This window comes from Pelodiscus sinensis, chromosome 2 (assembly GCF_052426305.1).
Source record: "Pelodiscus sinensis isolate ZL-2025 chromosome 2, ASM5242630v1, whole genome shotgun sequence".
NCBI classification, from domain to species: domain Eukaryota; kingdom Metazoa; phylum Chordata; order Testudines; family Trionychidae; genus Pelodiscus; species Pelodiscus sinensis.
In genome coordinates this window covers 204,365,865-204,378,719 of record NC_143053.1, presented here as the reverse complement: position 1 = coordinate 204,378,719, position 12,855 = coordinate 204,365,865, and the positions used below count along the sequence as shown (strand labels likewise).

The 12,855-nt window shown below is 39.9% G+C and overlaps 1 protein-coding gene across 1 annotated transcript in view; it reads left to right on the top strand.

Moving 5' to 3' along the window:
* LOC102446906 (histone deacetylase 5) overlaps positions 1–12,855 on the top strand; it is a 186,707-nt gene that overhangs the window by 150,756 nt on the left and 23,096 nt on the right. The window contains exon 8 of the mRNA XM_089776668.1: positions 1,307–1,440. Coding sequence (XP_089632794.1) covers positions 1,307–1,440 — 134 coding nt within the window. The remainder of the gene's footprint in view (positions 1–1,306; positions 1,441–12,855) is intronic.

Here is a 12,855-nt window from a genome sequence, read left to right as displayed (position 1 = left end):
TTATTCAGGTTTGGAGGGGATGCCCCCAATGTCCATGATCTCCACACTAGACGGAGGAATGCGAACCAAAGGCCACATGCGAACCCAGGAGCTGGTTAGCGTGAATGTCAAGTTGGTCCGGCAAGACCCCCAACCCTTAGCCCTGAGGTTCCCCTGCCCCTTCTTCCCCTTGCTTCCTTCTTCCAGCTCCCTCCTCCCAGGTTTCCCCCTCCTCTCTCCCATCCTCTCTCTTCCCCTCTCCCACCTCCTTTTCCCAGTCTCCCCAGAGGTTCACCTCCCCCCAGTATTGTTCAATAAACCCAGTTTCTATTTTTGAATGTACATGTCTTTTATTTGACTTCAGGAAGGGAGGCTAGGGAGGGGTAATTGGAAGGATGTGAGGGAGGAATGGGGCACGAGTCCCCGGTGAGGAGGACCGGGGAGGCTCTGAGGGCTCCTCGGGGTGGACGCTCTCCTTCAGGGCCTCCTGGATCCTGACAGCCCCCCGATGGCCCCCCCCCCTCCCGTATGGCAGCCTGTAACAAGTGCAGCTGGGCTGATGGCAACAATCCCACAAGACGCACTGGTATGCCCAGGGGCAGCTCTGGCTCTATGTGGCCGAGTGCTGTTGTGTCCCGAGTTCGGGCACTCGGGGAACTACAAGACAGGACTGCTTTGCTGTCCCTCATCGAGGTAGACCAGCAAGCGGGGAACCCTGAGAACTGTCTGTCCGAGGTAGGGTAGGGTACCTTTAAGCACGGAGCTCAGTTAGCCTCAGGCAGCAGCCCCACACACTAAGTCCTAACCTGATGCCCTGCCGGCGCTGGTTCCGGCCAGCCTTAACTTCGGTTCAGCATCCACTCAGTGTGGACGTGCTATTTCAAAATAGCAAAACGCTATTTCAAAATAGGTTTTGTGTATAGATGCGTTATTTTGAATTAGTTTAATTCAAATTAACTATTTCGAATTAAGTTAATTCGAAATAGAGTATGTCTACATTACAGCACTAATACATGCATTCTACAGTGGCCTTAGTAACCAGTGTGTTAGCTTTTCATATGACACCTCACAAGTCATATTTTGTACAAATATCATTGCATCAGGGTGTGAATACAAAGGTGTTTAGGGTCACAGTTACACTTTCTTCTGTAGTATTTAATGTTCACCAGTGTTGGAGCCCAGTTACTGAAATTGATGTACCATGGTTCTGATCTTATATTTCTTCACAATAACCTCATGTTTCCTACTTTCTGATACAACAGATGTAAAATATGTCATAAATATCTGTTCTGCTTTAATAATTTGCACTGCTGTCTTTATATGTTAGGTTTTGGTCACCTAACAAAACAGTTGCTGAAGCTAGCGGCTGGTCGTGTGGTGCTGGCATTGGAGGGAGGACATGACCTTACTGCCATCTGTGATGCATCTGAAGCCTGTATAAATGCCCTTCTAGGAAATGAGGTAAAAGATACATCCAAGGATTTCAGAGGAAAATCCACATTTTTGAAAAGTTCTGTCTTTTTGTCTTCTTTTAATTTTTCCTATGTATGGAAATAAGTGCCTTTTGCATATGTCTTAGTAATAGCAAAATGCAGAAGAGTTGGAAGTTATTTTCGTTTTGATAAGCATCCCAACCTCTGATGTCTATATGAATCTCTATGATTCACAAAACTGTTCTTAATCCTGAGAAAGACTTAATACACTGTCCTCCCGCAGGGTGCATCTATACTGCACCCATAGGTCGAAATAAGATATACAATTTGAGCTACGCAAATTGCGTATCTTATTTTGATCTAATTTCAGAATAACTTATTTTGAAATGTCTCTTAACCCTCATGGAACAAGAGTTACAGGGACATCAGAATAGCGAGCCCATTATTTCAAACTCTATTTCAAAATAACAGGCTGGTTCAATAGACACAGAATAGCTATTTTGGGATACCCTCACTGAGTTTCAGAATGCTGAGAATGTACTTTGACATCAGGGAGTGTCAATGATGCTCATCACTGATGCTCATCACTGATTAAGTTCTTGAGTGAGCTGTCATGGATAAAACAGGCTCTTCTTTCAAGATCATTGGTAATTTCTTAGCATAAGCACATTGTCATGGAGGATTATGGTACTTCTCTTTCTACCATCACTGTCATGGCTCCTTCCCCACTCTGGCATGATAAATGCAGAAGTGGGGGCCAGCAAGTGTACCCCAAAGCCTTATCTACCAGGCTTTGGTATAAAACTTCCCCCAAGATCTTAAAAACCTAGATCTTGGGAATAAAACTTCCGCTGCCACCACCCAAATGTTGCTAAAGAAACCAGGGGAAAGATCATTTGGGAAATCTTCCCCCTAAAACAAAAATCAGGGCACATCATTAACCACTGCCAGGTTAATAAAAGAAAAGAAAGAACTTTTATTATTACAACAATATTCTGGTTGCAAGTATAATGACTAGAGAGGAAGGTAACAAAATATACTCATGGAGAAACTCCATGGGCCTAGAACTTAGTTACAAAGAAAAGCCAAAACATCTTTTAAGCAGTGCCAGATCTCAGATCCCATACCCAATCCATAACACAATAAAACCTAACGAAACTACATAAACTTTACCCTACTTACAGAAAATGAAGAATGATGTCTTGGAGAGAGAGAGAGACATGCTTGTCCCTCTCTGTAGCTGCAGAGAACTCTCTCGGAGAGACAAAAGGGAGAAAAGAAAAAAACCCAAATTCCTTTGTCCCAGTTTGAAAAATCCCACCTACATTCCTATTGGTCACTCCACCTGGCTAGGTGTAGTTAACCCCTTAATCCCCAGGCTGCTGGCTAACCCTCATAATCATGACAATCACTCTATAGTAAAAACGATGTAGGATTAATCTGATGAAGACGCATACAAAAATCAAATACAGTAACACATCATACCTTAACCTTAAATGGTGAGCCTGTCACATGTTTTCATGCCATAGTCTGTAAAATTCTGTTGTGGGGAGCAGTATTGCAAATCATTGTTTTTACTGGAAACTGAGACAGCTACAGTAATCAGAATTCTTTAGCATACATCACTTACCAGTCTCCCAGTTTCTTTTCAGGGCAACATTTCAGACCTATTAAATTGGTGTGAAGTGCTATTTCTTATAGTGGAAATTGCTTATAATCTCTACGATCAACTATGAAAGACTTTTAAAAACCTTTATGTCCTTTTTTTGGCTTTTATGATGCATAAAGAAAGCCTGAAAGGGTTTTTCTGCTTGGTTTTTAGTTTATGGATACCAAAAATGTCACATGAGACCTTCCCTCATTTTGCTGGAGAACCTATTGAGATTCTCAGAGATGTTTATTGGAAATTCACAAACCTGAATAAAAAGGGTAATAGTAATGAACCTTTAACAAAGGCATCTTTTCTCCCAAATGTTCTTAAGCACTGGAGTTAAATACATGTTTTATATATGTATCTAAAAATCCTTTCACCCTTTCAACTACTCAGTTTTCAGTCTATAAATTCTTAATTTCACCAATTCTCCAGAGTCCATAGAAACTTCCTAGGTAGACAAGATTTGAATTTGTAATGTTAAAAATAACCAGGAAACCCTCCTATCTTATGCCTTTTTCCTCAACTTTGAACTGAAACCTTTCAGGCTTTCTTTATGTATCACAAAGAAACAATAAAAGAGACAACCCCATTAGAACAAAACATAAGAACGGTCATACTGGGTCAGACCAAAGGTCCATCCAGCCCAGTAGCCTGTCTGCCGACATTGGCCAGCACCATTATTTTTTCCTTTGCAGGTTAAGGAAAATGTACTATATGCCAAGTCTTCAGCTTAGTTTACATGTCATCATAGGCACGGACACACTCCACAACAGGTTGCATTTGCTGGCTATGCACAATAGTGGTCTGTCTTGAGAACAAGTAGCCTGATGCGGAAGGTACAAGGCACCTCTTCCAGAAAAAAAATCTACAGAGCTTCTTAAGAACAGGAAATTAATGCAAAGAAGCTCCCCCAAGCAACCCCAAATGCTTCCTCAGCCTTCTCCCTTGCAGGCATCAGGGACAATGTAAGAATTAAATAAATTAAGGGAGCACTACAGTGGAGGTGTGAGCAAGGGAACATGATACCTTGTGTGAAGGAAGCTGGGGTTGCTGGAAAGGTCTCTCTTCTTCCCATCCCCTTGTGCATGCCACAGTAGAATATTCAGCCCTATTTGGGTTCCACACTGGGTGACTTATTCTACGTCCCATAAAAAAAGTTTTCAGAAGTGCTGAACATCCAGTGTCTCCTTTTGAGATGTATGGTCAACACTTTTGAATATCAGGCTTCTTATTTCAGTGCTGAATTTAGAAGCCCGACTTTAGGTGGTTCTGTTTAAAAATCTCAGTCGTAAGATTTGATTGCCCCTCCTGAACAGCCTGCCCATCTTCACCCAAACCAGCATTCATATTTATACACAGCAGTTTCCTGGGGTGGTGCTGACGGCTCACCTTCTGAATCCTGCCCTCCAAAATCAGCCAAAGCATCGATGTTCTCACATTGCAATCTTGCCCATCTTTAGACTGGAGATGAGTTCTGCTTGGCCCTGGTTAGCTTGGATATATGTAAGGTAACCCCACGGAGAGATGAATGATGCTAATGAAACTGTGCTCCCACCACTATGCCAGGGACTTCTCTCCACAGTCAAAGATGACCATTTGGTGATGTTTCTTTGTGAGAATGGCCTTGTTTTGTTTTAATGTTGAATCACTGCTGCTACTCCTTCTACAGCTGCCGACCCTCTGCATTCTCAGAACAGTACCTATGCTTGAAAACAGATATGAAATGTTTTTCCCTGTGAGTTAAGCGTGAGTATACTGAAATATTCACCTAACTCTATTGGCTGTTTAGGTAGACCAGTAATCTGAAGCCAGTAAAGTAGGCTGGTTAGTTCAATGTAATTATCTGTTTGCAAAAAATAGCATAGTAAATAGAAGGAAAGACTTTTAAGGAAGGAAGATTGAGACAAGTGAGAGTTCATGTTTTTTTCAAGCTCTCTCCAGAGGGAAGGTGAAAGAATTTGAGGATAACCCCATCGGAAGAAATTCCCAAATATATCTGCCTGACTTCTAAAAAGGGTGTTTTGTATTTCAGTGGTGGCAGCAATACCAATCCAAGGCCAGGGAATCTGTGACTTTGGGGAGTTTTTAAACAGAAGCCTTCAGTGGCAGAGTATTTTAAAGTGTCTTGAAGGCCCCCAACTTCTGCACTCGAGTGCCAGAGTAGGGAACAGCCTTGACACTGCTCCTGTTAATTTTGGAGATAGAAGATTCTGAAACAATGTCATCATTACAACCATAAGAAACTACTTTCTGCTTACAGGAAATCTATGACTAAAGATATTGCTGAAGAGAGTTATTGCTGATAAGTAATGGCACATAGACATAGATATAGGGCCAGATCCTCACCTGCTTTAAATTGGCACAAATCTATCAACTTCCATGGAGTTATGCTAATCAATACTACATGAGGATTTGGACCACGGCAAATCCAGTGTATGGTTTACACTGCCTCATTTCAACAGAATATTTGCAGATTTTCACAGACAACTACAAAATATCCTCTAGTCAAGGATAGAAAAATTAGTTCTTTTAAGTCACCAATTACTGTAATTTGAAAATGCATTCTTCCCTGAATGCAGTTTTTGCAGGTGATTAATAGGGTAATTATAACTTATTATCTGGCACTTCACTTTTACAAATAATGATACGTACTGCAACTGTAGTTTAAAAACATTGGCAAGACCAACTTTGGCTTCTAAACACTGCACATGCAATTGAACTCAAATTAGAAAGGTCAGGAAAGGCTTTTGTAAGGTACTCTGCAGTTTGTCAGTTATATTTATTCATGTGCTGAGGATTAGAATTCATAAACATTTTGCTGGGTTTTTTTGAATTCTTTTTTCTTTGCCTATGTTGTTCTTGGCCAGGACCTGTCAGTAGAGCAGTACACTGCTTTGTATGTCTTATTATCAGCAAGCAGAATAATATATAACAAAAAGAGTAACCATAAAACCAGCAGTAACTTCCAACTTTTGTAGGGAGCCAGTCTAACATGTAGATGAAACAACAGACTTACGAGCAAGCTTAAATGCTTACTTTAATTAATTTGTCTCTGAATCGCTACAAAAAAAACATGCTGACACCCAAAAAATACAGAAACATCTCCCCCAACCAAACCAAAACTTGCTTTGATTAGATGTGGCCTGCATGAAAATGATCTGTTTAGCAAGATAGCTTTTACTTTTCCCTTAATAAATATGCGTTAGGTCAATATGAAAAGAGTAGGCTATTGAATTAATCTTTGTTAAATCATTTGAGCATTCTAAAGAAAAGTTCTTCATGCAACTGTTGGCTTTGAAGACTAACCAAAAACTCCATTTCAGCATGTCTCTTTTTCTTGGAAGACCTCAGCATTTAAATGAGTTATCAGCCCAATCAATGTGTGAGGAATACTTTTGAACTTCTCCACAGAAGTGTTGTGAACATTACTTTTGGAAATTCCTCAGAAACATCAATAGAACTCTACAAAATAAAAGCCATTGCCATTTTTCATCAGAAACAGCGAAGCAGTTGTTTATTTATGAAAACAGCAAATTAAGCAAAAATTCAACAATACAGATGTAAACATAGATATAAATGCATCTAGATTTCAATTTTATCTTTCATACTTTGTGCTCAAAAAGAAAAACCTGAATTTCTTTTAAGAACAATTTACTAACCTATATGCAAAGCTAATTAGAAGCACCCTGGGTTGCCTCCTGGGAAAGAAATCTTCCTAAGAGGTGAGAAGTGATTAAGCAATTGGATTCCTCTGAAATCCAAAATCAAAACAGTTAAATCCTTCAGGCAGGTAACGAAAGAAGGATGAGGTAAGTTGCTGTAAAATGTCCTAGACATCTTCTGTTAGTGGTTTTAGAACACATCCATTACGTCGGCACCTGTCAAAACAAAGAAATGATGGTTTTAGCTAATTAGAAAAGAGCAATTGCTTTTAAACCAGGGAGCTGTTGAGCTGATGATGTAGCCTTGCAATGAAAATTCATCTCCCTTATTTTCTAAGAACAGTGCTTTTTTTCTGTTGGCTTCTGTGAGTAGCACAGTGGTGCCCAATCTTATTACACAAGAGGACCACATAAATTTAAGTTCAATCCTTGTGTGGGCCAAACACATTCTACACATATAAGATTTAAAGTCAACATGTATTTATTTATATTTTAACTCCATCTTCTTTCGTATGCATTTAACTAGGTTGTTTCTAAGTTCAGTATTGTCTATATACACACTGGTGTAAATGAAAAATAAGGTAACCATGACAACAAAATGCTAATGAATGTAAGTATGTTGTATTGAAGCAGGCCACAAGCTTTGTGAAATGCTCTGTTGGGTCATGTATGAGCAGCAAACTGTACGTTGTGCACCCCTGGATTACTTCATGTTTTTCCCTCACAGATTAATTTTATTACTTTACATGTATTTGGGCTGGGTGTTGGTGTTTTAGGGATCTCAGTGAGGATGGTATCTCAGACCTAAGCCAGGAAATAAAAGTGGTCCCACACCATGACTTCTACTCCAGTCATTAGGCTAGATTAGTCATTGTGGCCCACATGCCAGCATGCCATGGTGTGTGATGGCTAATATAACTGTGCAGTGACAGACCTGCTAAGCCTTTTCCCCCCAGATTGTTTTGGTTTGAAGTTATGGGCTTAATTCTCTCCACAACAACCTTCCCAACCCATTGTGAGCAGCCATGCAGGATCTCTCCATAGCACATAAAAGTTGAGCCAAACCAATATGAATCCTGTCCCACAAAAGAAATTGTCTGTGTGTGTTATCCATTAGCTCTATGGTCTGGAGCAAGTGCTGACTAGTACACTATGCACCTTATCCCTATGGAGAAATGGTCTATGGCTTAGGGAGGTATCCAGTAGCCAGCCCCATATGCTGTAGCAAGTGTCTGTAGCAAATGCTAACTAGTAGCAGATGTCCTCCTGTTCAGGGGGAGCAGCAAAGTGTCGTCCACAGTGCATTCCGCCCAGCAGGATTCTTGTTACAGAGAACACACCAGGAAGTATGTCTGCTCTTTCTTACAGTGCTGGCCAGGGCTAGATTTGGCCCAAAGTAGGAAAACATTTTTAAATGGCTAAATTTAGCATCTTCTAGTAAACATTCTTCCTGCTTGAGTTACTGTTTTGAGGCATAATCAGACAAAACATTGTGACTGGCTACTAAGCGCATCTGAAGATCTGTGCTGGACGTTTGTTGTGAAGTGTAGAATATGTGCTATTTGCAATTAGTGGATCTTCGGTGTTGGTGCATATGGCATCTTAAATGGAAAATTAGTGCTCTGCAGTTTTCATTCGGATGATGAAAAGTTGGCATTTGTTCCTTTTTGTGAAATTTGGAGTGAATCTGGGAAAGCTTACCAGCTATCCAAAGAAGTCAACCAAGAATGTAGTAAAAAATAAAAGAGATAGAAGGTGAGTTACTAGAACAGGTAAGTGCTGCTCTCTCTAAAATGGGAACATTCCCCAAATAGCGCACACATACGTGAAAATTGCCTGAGATCTATAACTAGAGCCCTGCAAATCCGTAAATATCCACTTTATATCTGCGGATGTGGATGCAGATATTCATGGGATCTATGGACCCCATATGTATTACCATCACAATCTCCATCTCCAGAACCCTCGCTTTGAGCCTGAGGTTACCTTAAATATTCCTTGGTGTCATCGTCTCTCTAAAGAAACTCACTAACATCCAGGATGAAAGCTAGCTTCTGCCTCTTAAAACTTGGCAGGTATAAGGAGGCAATGTAATCAGGTGCCAAGTCTGGGCTCCTCATGCAGTACTGACTCCAGTTGTCTCAAATTTTGACAAATTGCTTACACCCGTACCATCACTTGTGCCACCTTCCACACATGTGAAAAGTTGATAGTGGATGTATTTGTATGACAGTTGCTGATAGGAGCACAATTCAGTTGTGACAAATTTTAACCAGTCAACGTATGTAGTGTATAGTTGTTTTTTTCCTTTGTGCTTATTGGGCACAAATTCCATTAAATTCCCATGAGCACAAAAAAAGCCCAGATTAGTGGTGCAAACCCTTTGAAAATTTTGTCTTCTGTAAATGATCCAAACTATCCTTTAAGTGGCTTTGTTGGTCCTGCACTGACCTGAGTCATTCATCTCTGAAATATTCTGTTCTGCAAATGTATTTCCAGTGCTCTTTACAACTTTTATTCTCTTCGGCTCCAGATCTAATAAACTGCATGATTTGAATGCCAAGAAGTGTAGGAGTGAAGGTGATGGTGCTATGAATGTCAGGTGCAGAGTGATTTCTTTTGTTCACTGTTGGGTCTGTGTCCTGATATTTTCCAGGGACACCCCTATGTCTATGTAGCTATATCCAAAAAGTGGATCACTGCCAACAGACATTATTCTCCCTGTTGCAAAAGGCCCTGTTCCAAAGGAGTATAGAAATAGCTGTAAGAATGAACTGGCTTTATTTTTACAGTGTTTTTGTAACAATAGTGCATCAGAGTTGAACAGGGTGTACAATATAATGAACTTATGTCTGGAGTCTGATGTGGTTTTATTGATATGGAATAGGATCCAGCATTCTGCCTGGCTACTGCAAAGAACATGGAGACAGAGAGCATTTCTGCAGTTGAAACTAAGTAGGAATAATTACAGGAACTTTTTTTTGGAGGGTGGAGGGAAGAGGGAGAAGTTTAGAAATAACAAACACTGAAAAATCCATGTCAGCTACAGGCCTGTTAATTGTTCATTTTAAATAACAATAATAATAATAATAATAATAATAATGATAATGATAATGATAATTAAAAACAATAAATTGATATTATTATTTTTTATTTTATTTTATTTAAAAATTTGGTCCTTTTTTCTATTTGTTGTTTATTCATGAGCCTAAGCTGATATCTCTGCATATATTTGATAGTCATAAATATTGATGGGACATTTAGGATGCAGTTGCCTATGAGTTATTTGGGAACTCTTTACTTTAAATATTCATTGCTAGTTAAATAAGGTATGTGACTAGCCTCCTAAATAACACAAGGACATATCATTGGGCCCAGTCAAATGCATTTATGAAAGATGTCTGACAAGATTCCCTTTGATTAGGAGAACCTCTGGTTGGCATAGAGCTACTATAACTGTGTCTACATTATCAACTCCTGGCCTCCTAGCCATTAGAAGGCATTTACAGGGGAACAGGGAGGATATGTTGAGGACGGAACAAGGCACCGCTGGAGCATCCTGCACTATGGCAATTCCCCAGCCTGTGCAATGGCTCCCAAGGGTGTACATATTAGAGTAGCCTTGAGTCTGTTCTTTCTTACTCCAGGGGCTAAACTGGGTTCCAGTAGCCATAAGGATTGAAAGAGTGTAAAAAATGTGGCTTTAAGTCACCTTTGTTCTTCTGCCTGTGAACCTGGGCATTCATCATCATCATCAACAACAACCATGGGCTCAATGCCCATTGGTGTCTGATGCCTCCCTCACTATTTCCTTCCATCTTTCCCTGACCAGTGCGAAATGGCTTAGTTTCTGTAGACTAGCTCCGCACCAATCTACTATATCATCTACCCATTCTGTGTGGGGTCTGCCTCTCCTATTCGGCCCATCCATTATGCCGAATACCAGGGTATTAACTTTTCGCTCGTCGTTCATTCTGCAGATATGCCCGAATAGCTGTAACTTCCATTGTATAACTTTTTGCAATAGGTTCTCTTTTGGCTGTATCTTCCTATGTAACTCCTCGTTGTGACCTTCTGCATCCATCCTATTCTCAGGATCTTTCTATAAAAACTCCTCTTGAACTCCAATATCCTTCTCTTTGAATCTTTCATTATCACCCATGTCTCACATCCGTACACATGCTGCTGAATACACACGTTTTCAAGACGCTCAGCTTCATTCCTAACCTAATCACTTTACTTTTCCAGATCTTATCCATCTCCTTTAAATTCACTCTTGCTTTCGCTATTCTAGTCGCTATTTCCTTCTTACAGTCTAGCTCATATGTCATGTTGCGCCCTAAATACATAAACTTCTCTGTTCTCTAATTTGATCCCATCTACACTGATCTTCCTTCCTATTTCCTTATTTCCAGATACCATTGGCTTCATTTTATCGATATTCATAATCAGTCCATACCGCTTCCCTTGCTCATTTAGCACCTGCGCCATTCTCTCTAGCTTCTCTTCATCTTCCTTGATGATAACTATATCATCCACAAACCTCAAGTTGTTAATTCTTATCCCATGCACCCATATTCCTTCTACCTCTTCCCTGATCTTGTCCATCGCTCTTTCTAGGTGCATGATGAAGATACTTGGCGATATTGGATCTCCTTGTCTCGTACCTCTACTCATTCTAAACCAACTTCCCAACTCTCCGCACGTTCTCACTGCTGCCTCTGCATTATCGATGATATTCTTAAACAACCGTATCAATCTACTATCCACTCTATATGACACCAACACCGCCCAAGTCACTTTCTGATCTATACTGTCAAATGCCTTCTGAAAATCGACAAAGCAATTGTAGATGTTCTTGTTCTTTCGCTGAGCTTTCTCCACTATCAATCATAGTGCCAATATCTGCTGCATGGTACTTCTATCTTTCCTGAATCCCGCTTGCTCATCCTCTAGATGTTCTTTTATGTGCAGTCTCAATCTCTCCATCAGTATCAGCATCAGCACCTTGCCTAGATGACTCGTTAAGGCAATCATTCTGTAGTTCTTGTACTCCAACGTGCTTCCTATCTTGTGTATTGTCACTAGCACAGATCTTGTCCATTCCTTAGATGCCTTCTCTTCTTTCCATGCTATATTATATAGTTGGTATATTTCCTGAATCATACTTTCTCTGCCATATTTGATCATCTCTCCCGTGATCTTACAATTTCCAGGGCTCTTATTGTTCTTTAGTTGTTTCATGGCTCTTTCTGTTTTCTCCTTCAAAATATCAGTCTCACTCTCGATGCTTGGCAGTAATATCTCTTTCAATTCTTTGATTGGTCTCTCTGAGGCACTCGTGTCTAACTGTGCTTTGTATAGATCGGTACAATATCTTGTCCATCACTGCACAACCTTCTCTTTCTTCATGAGCACCTTATCATTCTTGTCTTTGGTCACCATCTGCTTCGGCTGCCACTTCCTATTGGGCCCACAGTATTTTTTCTGCTTCCTGGTTGGATGCCTGAAACTTTTTACATTGAGAATAATGAATGACTTTTGGGATTAATTTTCAGATGAATAATCACTTTTGCTAAAATTTGTGAAATTAGTGATTTGTAAGCATTTTCACACTACTCGGCTATCATCCAGATGCTTGCAAATAATGAAATGCTATGATCTATTAAGACTCGTGAAGCAAAATTGACTTGTTAATTGCAAATATAGCAGTTACTTTAATTTTTTTTATTATTCAACCAGCTCTAATCCTAAAGCTTGACTGGCATGTCTTGTCCATCATCTAAAATAGCAGCAATCCACCATTACAATCTGGCATCATCAGTAGTTTTATTGGTTTTGCACTGGCTGATATCCATACCTCCCTTTTTCTGGCAATCCTGTAGAATTCTAAAGAATATAAACATTAATATAACTTTAATATCAATTATGTTGCTAATTCTTATAGCTTCAAAGACAATCTTCCAGGTAGGGATCCCAATATAGGACTATAGGCAGATAAAAATAAGAAGTCTGAATAACGCCATTCATTTCACATGGAATGATCATTGGAATTTCATCAGCATTAAACTATTTCACTGCTCATCATTTTACCTGAATCCCAGCAATTCTGGACTTGGGGTGAATT